Source organism: Lissotriton helveticus, chromosome 5_1 (genome assembly GCF_964261635.1).
Source record: "Lissotriton helveticus chromosome 5_1, aLisHel1.1, whole genome shotgun sequence".
Lineage (NCBI taxonomy): Eukaryota > Metazoa > Chordata > Amphibia > Caudata > Salamandridae > Lissotriton > Lissotriton helveticus.
In genome coordinates, this window is record NC_136065.1 from 351,840,543 (window position 1) to 351,853,447 (window position 12,905).

The following is a 12,905-nucleotide window of genomic DNA, read 5'->3' on the forward strand; positions in this document are numbered from 1 at the left end:
GCCTTACACAGACGAAAATATTCACACTCGCAACCCCTACCACCACCATCCACAACCGCACTCGTCTGGCGTCTTTCAAAGGCAATTCAAGGATTTTGTGTAAATCGGTGCTCACAACCTTGCTGCACTCCCAGTGTCAGACTCTGTAATATTAAAGCTTCAAAGCAGTCTGCTAACCCACCTCCAAATCTGGTGGGATGCTGTCCCACACGCACCCATTAATTTCCACTCTTTGTCTGCAGACTAATACGCATTCCTGTCATTTTGGATTTTGCATGTAATTTAATGTGATTCTTTTCAGGAAAGTGTGTTGGAAATTGCAGCTTTTTGGGGACTTCTAGACTGTGATGTGTAGTGAATATGTAAGAAGAGACAAAACTTTGGCACAGCATGGTGACTTGTGGCATGCAGTGCTTAGACAAAGCCTTGATCGCGGTAGCATACACAAGGGAGAATGAGAAATAAATTGGGTCAAATTAATTAGATGAAAGGATACCCTCTTACTTCAGCATAAATCAAGGTTTGTGTGGGAGTTACAAAGACAGAGATAGAGAAAGTCATATGTCTTACAACTTCTGTCAAATATTAATGTTTCCTCATGTACATCACATAACCTCACAAATTTAGGAGTGTAGACTTATGATTTCCCCAGTGTCGTGTATGCAAACGCAGTGATACTGTGCACGTCTTCTAAATTATACAAGTATATGCAATAATAAGAACCAATAAGATGGTTCTGAACTTGTATTCATTATCCCTGTACATCCTAGCCCTCCTCTGGCGTTGCACTGAATCAGGGGTCTCCAACCTATTCTGTAAGATGAGCTACTTTTGTTTAATGAAAATTATTGTGAGCTACTGATATTAGTGTTGTAATACTGACCACAAAAGACAGGATTACCTTAGTGGCCACAATATCCAGGTTTACCAACAGTGATCACCGAAGTGCATCAGGAGTGTTGACAGCAGAAATGTAAAAAAAGGCTTTGTAAATTTTAAATGCCTCTACATTCAACATAAGTAATAAATAACAGTCATAGCTGCAATGCCCTGGACATCATGGTCATATTGTCAGTAATAAGACTTCCGATTACCGTATGATTTATCATTCAAATACCAGCTTTAAATATATTTAGGAAATTTGTCTATTTTTCTCCAAACATCAGCTAATTAGTTCTCAAAGACATACCTTTTTGTCTGAAATACACACTTTTTAAATTTGGTTTACATGTATTAATTAAATCAAGCAAAAGCATCACATTTAATAGGTTGGACTGCACACAGGAGAGCTACTTAAACGTAGCCGGAGCGCTACCGGTAGCTCACAAGCTACTTGTTAGCGAAGCCTGCGCTAAATAAATGTGCAAAAATTGCTTAGGTTTTGATTTGGATTTGGTGAAACAAAGACCATTAAAAGTCTTTATATAAAGCTAATGCATCCTTAAACTTTTTCTTACTTACCTTTTCTTCCCTTGGACTATAAAACAGCAAACAAACCATCCAATCAACCCAATAATCTTGTCCCCGTCCAAGATACGAGTCCTTCTGGTACTGAAATGGGCCCCAAAACTGCAATTTATATAAACTCCCCAAACACATCTGAGCCTCCTTAATCCACAACTCCTACTAGTGGTGATCAGTTGTTTACACCAATTTTGGTTTTAACAGTAAGTGATGCAAGCTCATAAAGTCTGACCTTGGTAGGAATGGATTGTTTTGGTACTACATTGTGTTGGTACCCTTCTCAGTAGTATAACCTGCATGATCGTTTATGCATCTTATGTATTTCATGCTATAGTTGTTAAAATACTTATGGTATCTGCGTTTACCCCTATATCACTACTCCAAACAACAATAATGTCACACAAGGGAAACATCCTTTACAACGAAACTTTTACAACGCAGTGCTATTACAACGCAGGTTTTACAACGGAAACCATTACAACGCATTGCGCTGGGGGGGCGCTCTAGGATAGGGAATAGGTTAATTTACTATCCAATAACCTTCCCTAGTGTCCACGGGGACTGGAGTTGGAATAGTAAATTAAACTATTCACTATCCAGCACCCCAAAGCGCTATGCGTTGTAACAGCATGCGTTGTAAAAACTGCGTTGTAACAGCATGCATGGTAAAAGCATGCGTTGTAACATCATACATCCTCACACAAATAGAAGGATTGTGTGAGAGAATTCCTTCAGAAAAATACCACCCAAAATTTTATAAGTGGTTCTTTATTTTCTTCACTTAAATATAGCTAGGTACGCTTGCTCCTTTATCTAATTTTGGGATATTTGTTAAACACATTTTTGGAAAAAATAAGCAGGAAAATAAAATCATGTTGTGACGATTTACCTACCTGGGAATCCTCTCCTGCCAGTTCACTATCTGGCCGTCCTGCCGCTGTAGTTCCTCGCCGTTGCAGGACCTGGAAAAGAAAGAAAGCAAGATTAAACAGACTGATACGGTAATAAAAGGGTCCTCTCTCTTTAAACAGGTTCCCAGAGGTAACAAATGGGAGGAAGGCAGCCTGAAGAAAACAGAAACTGGAATCCCTGTTGAGTGTACAGAGCGCCCAACTCAAATGAGGCCCGCATCGGAAACAGCCAAGCCAGAAAGATGCGGCGGATGGGGTAGAGAGGACGAGGATAACGAGTCAGGTTCTGAGGTATGGCATACAGCCCCGGAGGGCTCTGTCACGTCCCCGCAACTCTGCGGAGTTGACACGGAGCGGTAAGTGCCGTAGCCATAATCGTTTAGAGCAGGGAGGGGTTGTGGGTCAGAAATGGGGCACAATCGGTGTTGGTGAAGGGCGCATGAACTGTTTACATTTCCTTAAACGAAAACTCGAGTTCAGAATAAACAGAACTGCATGCATATAGATATTAACAAACATATACCCACAAAAGACTACAAGTCCCATAAGACTTTTGGGCAGACAAAACAAAAGAGATTTACTACTGAAAACTGCCCGGGGTAGAACTTCCCTGAATAGTCCCAAGACAAGGGGCATATATTGTTTCCTTTTCTTTCTTTTCTTTCCTCATTTTTCTTTTCCCTTTCTTTTTCCTTCTTGATACAATTAATTTCTTAGGTAAGGAAAGTAAATTAGAGACACAGCTACTTTTGCACATAGTGAATGACAGAGCCAACCCCAATAACCTTTGGTTCTCTTCACTGAAACCTCCCTCCTTTTCTATCCAACCACCAGAGGTGTTGGTGACGGAAACTTCTAGGCATTATTATTGAACCCATTTCTTTTTTCCGCTGAGAATCAGGCGAAGATCCAGCCACACCCAAAGCCCTAGAAGAAAAAAAGGAGAGGACTGAAATCACAAATTGAAGAGAATTTTGTTTTCAAGTGATTATATATCAATATCTCAATACTTTGAATAAAAAAGACACCATTGAGAAACCATTTAAGTCTCCTCGCCTTTACCTCTGGCCCAGCCTCCTAAAAGTACCAGAGTTGTGTTAAATGCATTGTTTTTATAGAATTCTTTGTTATATTTCCCTCACTAATTTGAAAGCATTTTTATTTTTCAACATCAGACTTTCAGCTAGTACAAGAGTACGTTTTGAAAGATACTCCTCTGTAGGGCCTCCCGATTGTTTCTACAGCTGTGTACACGCTGGAGTAGGGCTTTGACTTCACGGGTGCCGGTCGCTGACCACTTTGTATCGATTCTGAGCAGGAGTGGTACGCATGAGCAGTTTGCTGTATCGTTGCAAACTCTCAGGGGGAGCAGTCTTGTTTTCCTCATGCGTGAAAGAAGCGCTGGAAGCCAAGTTCAATCCAATGCCAATGTCGATTATGAAAGGTATGTCTTCAGCAACGCACGATAACAAACTGGTGAAACAATAGATACGTTTGTTGAAAGACATGATGCCCTTATGAAGTATTTCAAGGTCTGTGACTTCACCGATGAGGGTGCCATGTGCCTTAGAATCAAGAAAGACCTTTCAGACTCTTAAAAGGCACCTGTTAAGAGAGACACTAATCTAGAGAAAATGCCGATGTCAGCAAGAGCAGAGTAGTGAGCAGAACGAAAAGCTGCTTACATGGAAGCAGGGACAGCGCAGACTGAATCAGCATTGACCATAAAAAGCAAGCACAAAACAATTGCACGTAATTTGGTGGTGGCAAAGAAAATAAAACTATGCTTCTGATGTGGCTTTTCCCCATGAAGGCAAATGTCCAGCCCTAGGACAACTCTGAGAGGGTTGTGGGAAAGAGAACAACGTCATAACTGTGTTGTATTAAGGAAAAATCAAGTGTGTCACGACAGATAGAAAAGTTAGGCACAAGAATGTACCAGATGCTCTCTCACCATGCCCACAAAACCAAAAAGCAACTTCACCTACGACAAGTAGAGGCCAAGCAAAATCAATTGTTGCCAAGTTTGTCGTAGAAAGGTTCTTATACATTGCTACCGAGCACCAGTGAAGAAAATGTGTGTGTGCTAATGATGTTTACCAAAATATGGCGTGCACATGTGGGGTTAGCTGCCTGTGAAGTAGACCAAATTTAAAAAACAACTCACCAAGCAAAGCGCCAAACTTCTTTTGTATGCTGTCCCTGAATTACATTGAAGGTGAACAGTCACCCAGTATCCTTCATCATCAATAGTGGAGCGTCAATATCATGCCAGTGGAAAGGTTTAACAGTCTCTCGCCTATACCATGCCTCAATTTCTCGGACACGTTGGTATACACCTGGGCAGCTTCTAAACCTCTAGAAAGCCAGGGGTTGTTCACAGTGAAAATGCATCACAAAATGATGCCCGTAGGAGCCACCATTCATATTCTACAAGGAACCTCATCTAGTGCATGTTTGCTACATTTTGCCACAGTGGCTGATATGGGATTAATATCCCTCTACTACAAACTCTGTGCTCAATCTCAGATTACGAGCCAATTCACATTGTTGTTTCATGGTTTAGGACAACTCAAAGTTCATGGTTTAAGAAAATGAAAGTACAACTTAATTTCAACAGAGATGTCCATACGTTTGCACAACGACACCTTAGATTTGTTTGCCATCTGCAAGAAGCTGTAGAGAAAGAGTCTGCAACCCTTTTGAACATGACATCATTGAACGTTCCACAGGTCCCATGCCATGGGTTTCCCCCATGGTAGTTACCAAAAAAGGACAGTAGTGAAGCGGTGCACATTTGTGTTGATGTACGCCAACTAAACAGAGCCATTAAGAGGGAGAGACACCCTGGTGCTCCTATAGTGGACATGATCATGCACTTGAATGTATTTTCCCGTCTTGACCTAAACAAAGGTTTCCACCAACTCAAGTTAGAAGAGAACTGCAGATATATTCCCACTTTTCCACTCGTGTTGTTTTGTTCAGATACAAGAGACTCCATTTTTTAGTGCCATCAGCTGCTGAGATATTGTTGGATGTTATATGCAGAGTAATCCAAACTTTTAACATGCTTGCAACTACAGTAATGAAGTACTGTTTTTTGGGATAACCCAGAAAGAATTTCCCAAGATCAAACGTACGTTTTTTTGGGCACTTTTTCTCTGATATGGAATGACTCCAGATCCCGACAAGGTGCAAGCACTGTTATCCACTTGCTCCCCACAAGATCTTACCATGCTGCAATCCTTTCAAGCCATGGCCAGTTGTTGCTCAAGATACATTTGCAATTTCACCACAGTGAGTTCCCCATTGAGAGACTTGACAAAACAAATTGTTTCTTTTCAGTAGTCTCTTGAATGCGATCGGAGATTCAAAGAACTAAAACATGCGATTGAGAATGCAACTGAAATTGCCTACTATGACCCCAAGATACATACTGAGGTTTTTCGTGGATGTGAGCCCGGTCGGGCTTGGGGCAATACTTGGTCAATCCAACTGCCATCCGAATGTGGCTTATGCCATTCAAAGCCTGTTTGAAATAGAACGTGCCTACTCTCAGCCTGAGAAGGAGACTCTGGCTGTGGTGTTGGTTTGCTCACTATGTTTTTGAAACTTGAAGGCTAAGATGCCTCATCGCTTCGATAAGTGGGGGTTGAGTCTGCAAAAGTATGACTGTGAGATTGTACACAAACCTGGAAAGGATCAGAATCCAGCAGATTACTTTTCATGAGCTTCACTACATCGTCCCAGTTCATCATGCAGGACGACTGACGAATATCTGTCTGTGGACCAAATCATTGCTGCCAACAACACTGACAAAGACATGAGTATCGTCAAAGTACTCATTGAAACACCATCATGTAGACAACACTCACGGCCTTTGGCTGATGATATTGGTTTCCAAAAGTTAAAAAACTTACAGGATAAGTTAGCAGTCACACAAGAAGGCATAATATTGAGAGGCTTGCAAATTGTCATACCTGAGAGCCTATGTCAACTGGTCATAGAATGGGCCCACAAAGGACATGGTGCTATTGTAGCGACCATAGGGGCATTGAGAGACAGTGTGGTTCCCTCGACTAGATGAGCGAGTAGAAAGGGAATTGAAAGCATTGCAACATCTACAATTGATTGTCCCCCAAGGTGACGCAGCACCAAGTGACGAGGTGTGACCTTCCTGCCCGGGCCTGGGAAATAGTCGCTTTTGACTTCTTCTGACCTTAAGGAGATGGACATCTTCTCATGGTAGTCATCGATGAATGTTCCCATTTTTCTTTGGTGGAAACACTGTCCTGACGGCTCATGGTACAGTCATAGAAAGGCTTGATGACATCTTTGCAACATGGAGTATCCCCTTAAATACTCAAATCTGATAATGGCCCGCCGTTCAACAGCAGGGAGTTCAAAGAGTTCAACACCCAAAGAGTATACCACTCTGGTCCAAGCCAATGTTGTAGTAGAAAGATTTATGGGCACCCTCAAGAGGGTAGTTTAACGAGCGCCCATCAAAGCAATCGACCTGAACAAAGCTATGTTCCTGGTCCTCCGAGCCTATCGTCAACTCCTCACTCCAAACCGGGTGAGAGCCCAGCTGCCTTGTTGTTTGCGAGAGCCATCCAAACAAAATTACCTTAGTGGACATCAGAACAATCAGTGAATGCTGACAAACTTTGTGCTATTGACACTGCTCGCAAGAGCAAAATGAAAGTGTATGCTGATCAGCGCCGCCATGCCTAGGAAACCATCTTTGTCAAAGGAAACTTGGGTATTGGTAAAACAGAGACAGAAACGAAAAAAGGCCACCCCTTTTGCCCCTGACCCTTTACAGGTGGTGGCATACAAAGGACACATGGTGACAGCTCATCATCCTGGGAAGTCCATCACTCAGGACACATCACATTTTAAACACCTACCTCAACACTTGCCAGCTCCTGAGACTACGGTGGAGGCAACCACACCCGCAGGTCACTCGAGCCTGAGGCTGTGCTGCTGTTGCCTGAAAAAGATGAACCTCAATCCCATTGGATCACCCGAGCTGGCAGACAAGTGCAAGCTCCTCGGAGATTGATTGAAGAGATGTGAGTTCAAATTATGCCTGCCACCTTTTCATATAACAAAGGGGGACATGTAGCATATTGACGCTATATGCTTCAGGACCTTTGTGGTTCTGGGCAGACTTTGAACAGGAACTACTTGATATGTGAGGGAGGTATTAATGTGTGATTATGGGAAGTATGACGTAATGTGCAGTGTGTGAATGGATGTTGGAGAGTAAAGATATTATCACCCGCAGCTCCCATGTGCGGCGTAATCTATTTGCATTCTGCAGGGCTGGTGAATACGCTACAGCGAGTTTTGACTGCTGTAATTTATTTGGTACCCACAGTGGCAGTACCAATGGATGTGAAGTCATGATGATAGCGTGTATTTGTGCTTCTCTGGCTAGCTAAAGCCCTGTACAGCAGTTCACTGGCCATCTGTTGTCAGCTGCTTGGTATGAGGTCTTCATTTGTAGTAAGGCTGTAAACTGGGTGTGTCACAAACAGTATTCCTTGGATGATGTGTTTAATTCTCTCAGAACCTCCAGTTGTCGGTCTGGTGTTATAAGTGCCATTAATGGCATGCTTTGCCTAGTTGGTGGCTTGTACATCTCCGATTCAAGAGTTTATAATAACAGGGCAACCTGATACCCATACAGGCATATGAATACGAACATTAACGTCTCAAAAACGAAATCCCTGATGGACATTTTTAGTTATCGTTTGTATTGCGTTAGCATAAGGATTAATGAAGAGTCTACCGGTGCTCTTTCAACAGACATGCAGCCAGATTCATCATTTTGCGAGCGCAATTTTTGCATTTGGGATTCATCATCCCAAATGCAAAAATCGCTATTATAGAATTCGCTATTTTGCGAGGAATTGCATTTAAGGAATCTCTATTTGAGATTCCTTAAATGCAATTCATGAAACATTTCAAAATTGCGAATTCGCAATTTTGGGCCGCTATTTACCGCGAAGTCAAACCTCATGGTAAATAGCGGAAACTTAGAAAAATGCACTTAAGTGCATTTTTCTAAGTTGTATGTTACACACACACATGTCCTTGGGACATGTGTGTGCGTAACACCAGCGTCCAATACCATTTCAGGGGTGCAACAGGGTGTCCTTTGGACACCCCTGTACCCTTGAAATCGCTGATTTAAAATGCGAATCGCTAATAGCGATTCGCACATTGATATGTCTTCCCATTCATTCCTATGGGCCTTTAGGCCCATAGGAATGAATGGAGAGTTATTCCTTATTTGCGATTAGCAATTAGCTAATCGCAAATAAGGAAGCTGTAGGAATCGCAAAATAAAGTGCGATTTGTACATGAATCCCGTTTTGCAAGTCTGTAATAGCGATTCCTTAATAATCGCTATTACAGACTCGCAAAACGGGACTTTGATGAATCTAGGGGATAGTTCGATTTTTTTACTCATATTAGAGGTATAAAATAATTAAAATGAATGCAAAATAGGTACTAAAATAATTATTTTTATTACAAAATGTACACAAAATAATTGATTAATACATAAAACTAATTTAAGAGCGATTTCTACATATTAAAAATGTATAGATAGTGAACATTTGTTCGACAATATTCACAATCTAGGTAACTGGTCGTTAGAACAAAAACACAAAGTAAAGACCACTGTAAATTATGGGGTATGTAAAGCATTTCTCATGTTTATTGGGCGATTCCAGTCATGATCTACGATGTTTAGGTGCCTCAGGCAAAAACGCCTGGAGCCATCCTTATAAAAATATGCAATTTAAGTGTTTAAGCACATCAGAAACTATTGTCTTTTACTACTTTATAGCCTTCTTAAAAGTGGGCTATACTCTGACCGTGATTGTTCCAAGCAGTAAAAATTTAATAAAAGTTCCAGTTGTGTCCCAATATTTTGGGATATAAATCCGATTTCGAGACGAATCGATCTAATCGGGCCTCGCAGCCTGTCCTACATTTTGCATCTTTCCGCAGCACTCCAGTTTTATGTACACGAGGCCCTATGTCGATCATATTTAAATTCTTTTGTTTATCCTCTGTGCAAAACTTGCAGTGAATAGATAGCGATCTTTATTAATAATGAAGGAAATTTAAATGAGTTTAGAGTTTCATTTAATTGATTGCCAAGTGGAGGAAGTACTCCAAGATCAAAATGTAGTTTCTTTCTCCTGTAATTCAAATTTGTTTATTTTTCTTACAATAGCTTTTCGCGTTTGTACAGTTTTTTCTTGTAAGTTTGAGTCTTTTACAATGAACACCAACCATTTCCTTGCTTCACCCATATCTGATTAGTTTGAAGTCATTATTAGGTCTACATCCATAATATGTCGTCTTTTGCAATTTCCAATGTATTTCGTTAATGAATTATTCATGTTTATTCCAGAAACTTTCCCTGGTTACAGATCAGCTTTTTTGGTAAAAGAATGATAGCTGAATTTTCAGTGCCGCTCAAAGACTCTGCTTGATATATTTATTAGTTTCTGTTAACAATTCTGGCTGCATCAGAGCACTTCTGGGTTGGGAGCGAAAAAGGGATGAATAGTGGCTGAGTGACTGGAGCATTTTTTAAGGGCTTGAATTGATTATTTAAGCAATATAACTCACTCTTCGCCCTCTCAAAAATGTTTGTAGAGCGTTAAATAAATAATGCACTGTTCCAAATAGCCATGTGACTTCTGACATAATTGATATGAATTGTTTTGTCACTATATTTTTCAGTCTCTCCCCTTCTCTTCCATGGTCTCCAACTCTTTTTAACTCTCCCGCTCATCTCCACACTCTCTTCTCTTGGGCCGCCTGTTCGCCGCACTCCTGTCCTCTGGTTTAGATAGATGTACGTCTCGAAATGATGGAATTAAATGCAAGACCCAGAATAATGATCTGTCCCACACTTCTTTTAAGTTTTCGAATCAGTTAACTATGCAGTCACTTTTGGGTCAGGTGTGCCGCTATTGCATTTAAACCACCATCCTCTCTTCTGCCCATTCCCCGCTGCTTATATATTTAGGTTTGGAATATGTGTGTATGTAGAATGTTTGTAATGAATTCTGTGAATGCTGGTGTGTAAAAATACATTCACACGTTATTAAATAATATTTACACAATTCAATTTCAGAAAGCTTTATTCGACAGCATGTCATAAAAGCAAAATTATACATCTTCTTACAATCATTAGACATAATCATTATAAATACTAACCAAAATAAAAAATACAATGTTAAAAAGTTATTAAATCTTGTGGCTGTCATTTACAGGTTAAAAAACAGATTTTCTAAAAAGATGGTTTAAAACAACTGATGTATACAAAAACATGATCAATCATCTTTTTGAGTGTCTTTGAAAATCATTGGCTGATATCTAAAGAATTTAAAGTGCGTATAATCCAGGCCCACCTTAAAAATTTGGCAACAGCAATCGCTATGCAAGGTGAACAGTCTGTCTCCAGTATCCGTAGCGCCTCAATGTATCTTCGGGTGCCCATATTAATACATGTTGGTTTTAGCCACTTGTTACGAGGGCATATATAGAGGGGACATACAAACAGCATATGGGATACATTCTCGATCAAATTTTTACAATTATGGCATTTGTCATCCCAATTTGCCGACCACTTATAACTGAAAGCTTTTACAGGTAAAGTTCCAGTTCTAAACTGGAAAAACAGCTTTCGGTCAAGCGGACCCTCTATGATATCCCAGTAAGCTTCACAGAGTGGGCGAGGTTTAAAATCAAGGAACCGTCCTGTTAAATTAGTGTTTATACAGGTACTATGGGTGGACATCCAAATCATTTCCCAATACATTTTTTTCAGAATTATTTTTGACGGGAAGCTTGGGACGTCTGCATCTACCCATAGGTGATCAAGCTCCAACTTTGTTAATAAGCCCCTTATCTCTTTAAGCCATTGGATAGAGTGAAAACGGTCAGCCCTAATAATGTCCTTTAGTGCAAGGGCGTAATACGCTAGTTCTGGAGTTGTCCAGATACGCATCCAATACAATAGGGGCCGTAACCGTACTATATCCTCAACTTTTTCCTGCCAAGATCATATAAAAGCGGAATGGTACTTTGGGGGACCCCGACTAAACAACGTAGGAATTTATTCTCTGCCGTTGTCAGTTGGTTTAGGTTGTTGAATCCCAAAAGTTCAGAACCATACAAAGAGGCACTTATGACCTTCATATTATAAATCTCTAGGGCAGGTGTGATTGGCTTTGTAAAGGAAGCTCTGTGCTTTGTGGCTAAGGCACCCACTAGCTGGTGAAATTTTAAAACAGCCATGTCAATATGACTTTTCCAGCCCATATTGCTCTGGAGAGATATTCCCAAATAGGTGAATGCCTCTACCTGTTCTAGTGGAGTTCCATTAAAATTAATTGTACCTTTGAAGGTTTTCCGCTGACTCAGGGACATGAACTTGGTTTTTGAGGTGTTTATCTCAAGTCCATGCAGTTGACAAAATTCTCCGAACGCGTTAACAGCCTTCTGGAGCCCACTCGGGGTCCAGGAAACTATCAACGTATCGTCCGCAAACATGAGGACAGGCACGCGGGCCCCAGCCAAGATCGGGGCGTCAGTGGGGGAACGGTTAAGATGGTCCACAATACCGTTGATGTATAATGAAAACAGCCTGGGTGCCAATACACACCCCTGCCGAACACCACGCTCGACAGGAAATGAGTCGGTCACCTCACCCTGCATCCCCCATCTGATTCTGACGTAGTTGTTCTCATGCAGGCGGACGAGAAGTGTCAATAATCCCGGAGATATCCCTGACTCAGCGAAAACCCTCCAAAGTTTGGAACGGGGGACTAAATCGAAAGCCGATTTCAGGTCTACGAAGACCGCATAGAGGGTCCCCTTGGTCAGGGCCACGTTCCTCCAGTAGAGTGCTATGAAATAAAAAACCTGGTCAATTGAGCTAGTGCATGGCCGAAAGCCGGCTTGATATGGGGACAAAATATTGTGTTCTTCTATCCATTGTTGCAAATTATTTTGTACTAAACGACCCATAGGTTTTTGAGCTGAGTCTATAAGACTGATGGGTCTGTAGTTACTGGGTAGAGATTTGTCACCCTTTTTAAAAACCGGTTTTATTTCAGCGCCTTTCCATGAAGGTGGGATTGGCGCACCCCTGGCCACAGGGTTAGCTAGACACTCAAAATACCTACACCAAGATGATCTATCACCTAAAAACACGTCAGCAGGGATGCCATCCATACCTGGGGCTCTTCCCCCAGTCACGCAATCTAGCGCTATGCTAACGTCCTTATTTGTAAAAAGCTGATTCTGATAAAAAATAGTTGGGGGAAGTGGGCAGTCTTCTTCAGTTCGGTTTCGTGCATATTGTGGTCTGAAGAAATCTACCCACTCTTGTTTGGCAACGTTGTTTTGGGGGGCTTCAGCTACGCCTCCTCTGTCCCATTTCACAATGGCCCAAAATTGTTTAGAATCCTTTGCTCCACAGGCTAGTTT

The 12,905-nt window shown here is 41.3% G+C and overlaps 1 protein-coding gene across 3 annotated transcripts in view; it reads left to right on the forward strand.

The window, feature by feature from the left end:
• Positions 1 to 12,905, forward strand: part of TNFRSF14 (TNF receptor superfamily member 14) — a 470,620-nt gene that overhangs the window by 404,981 nt on the left and 52,734 nt on the right. For 2 of the 3 annotated variants that reach the window (XR_013594741.1, XM_078642475.1), the window contains exon 8: positions 2,496 to 2,731. Coding sequence is in view for 2 of the 3 variants with exons in the window: in XM_078642475.1 (XP_078498601.1) it covers positions 2,496 to 2,731 (236 nt within the window). In the remaining variant the exon portion in view is untranslated. The remainder of the gene's footprint in view (positions 1 to 2,495; positions 2,732 to 12,905) is intronic. The other variant, XM_078642476.1, reaches the window with a different exon arrangement.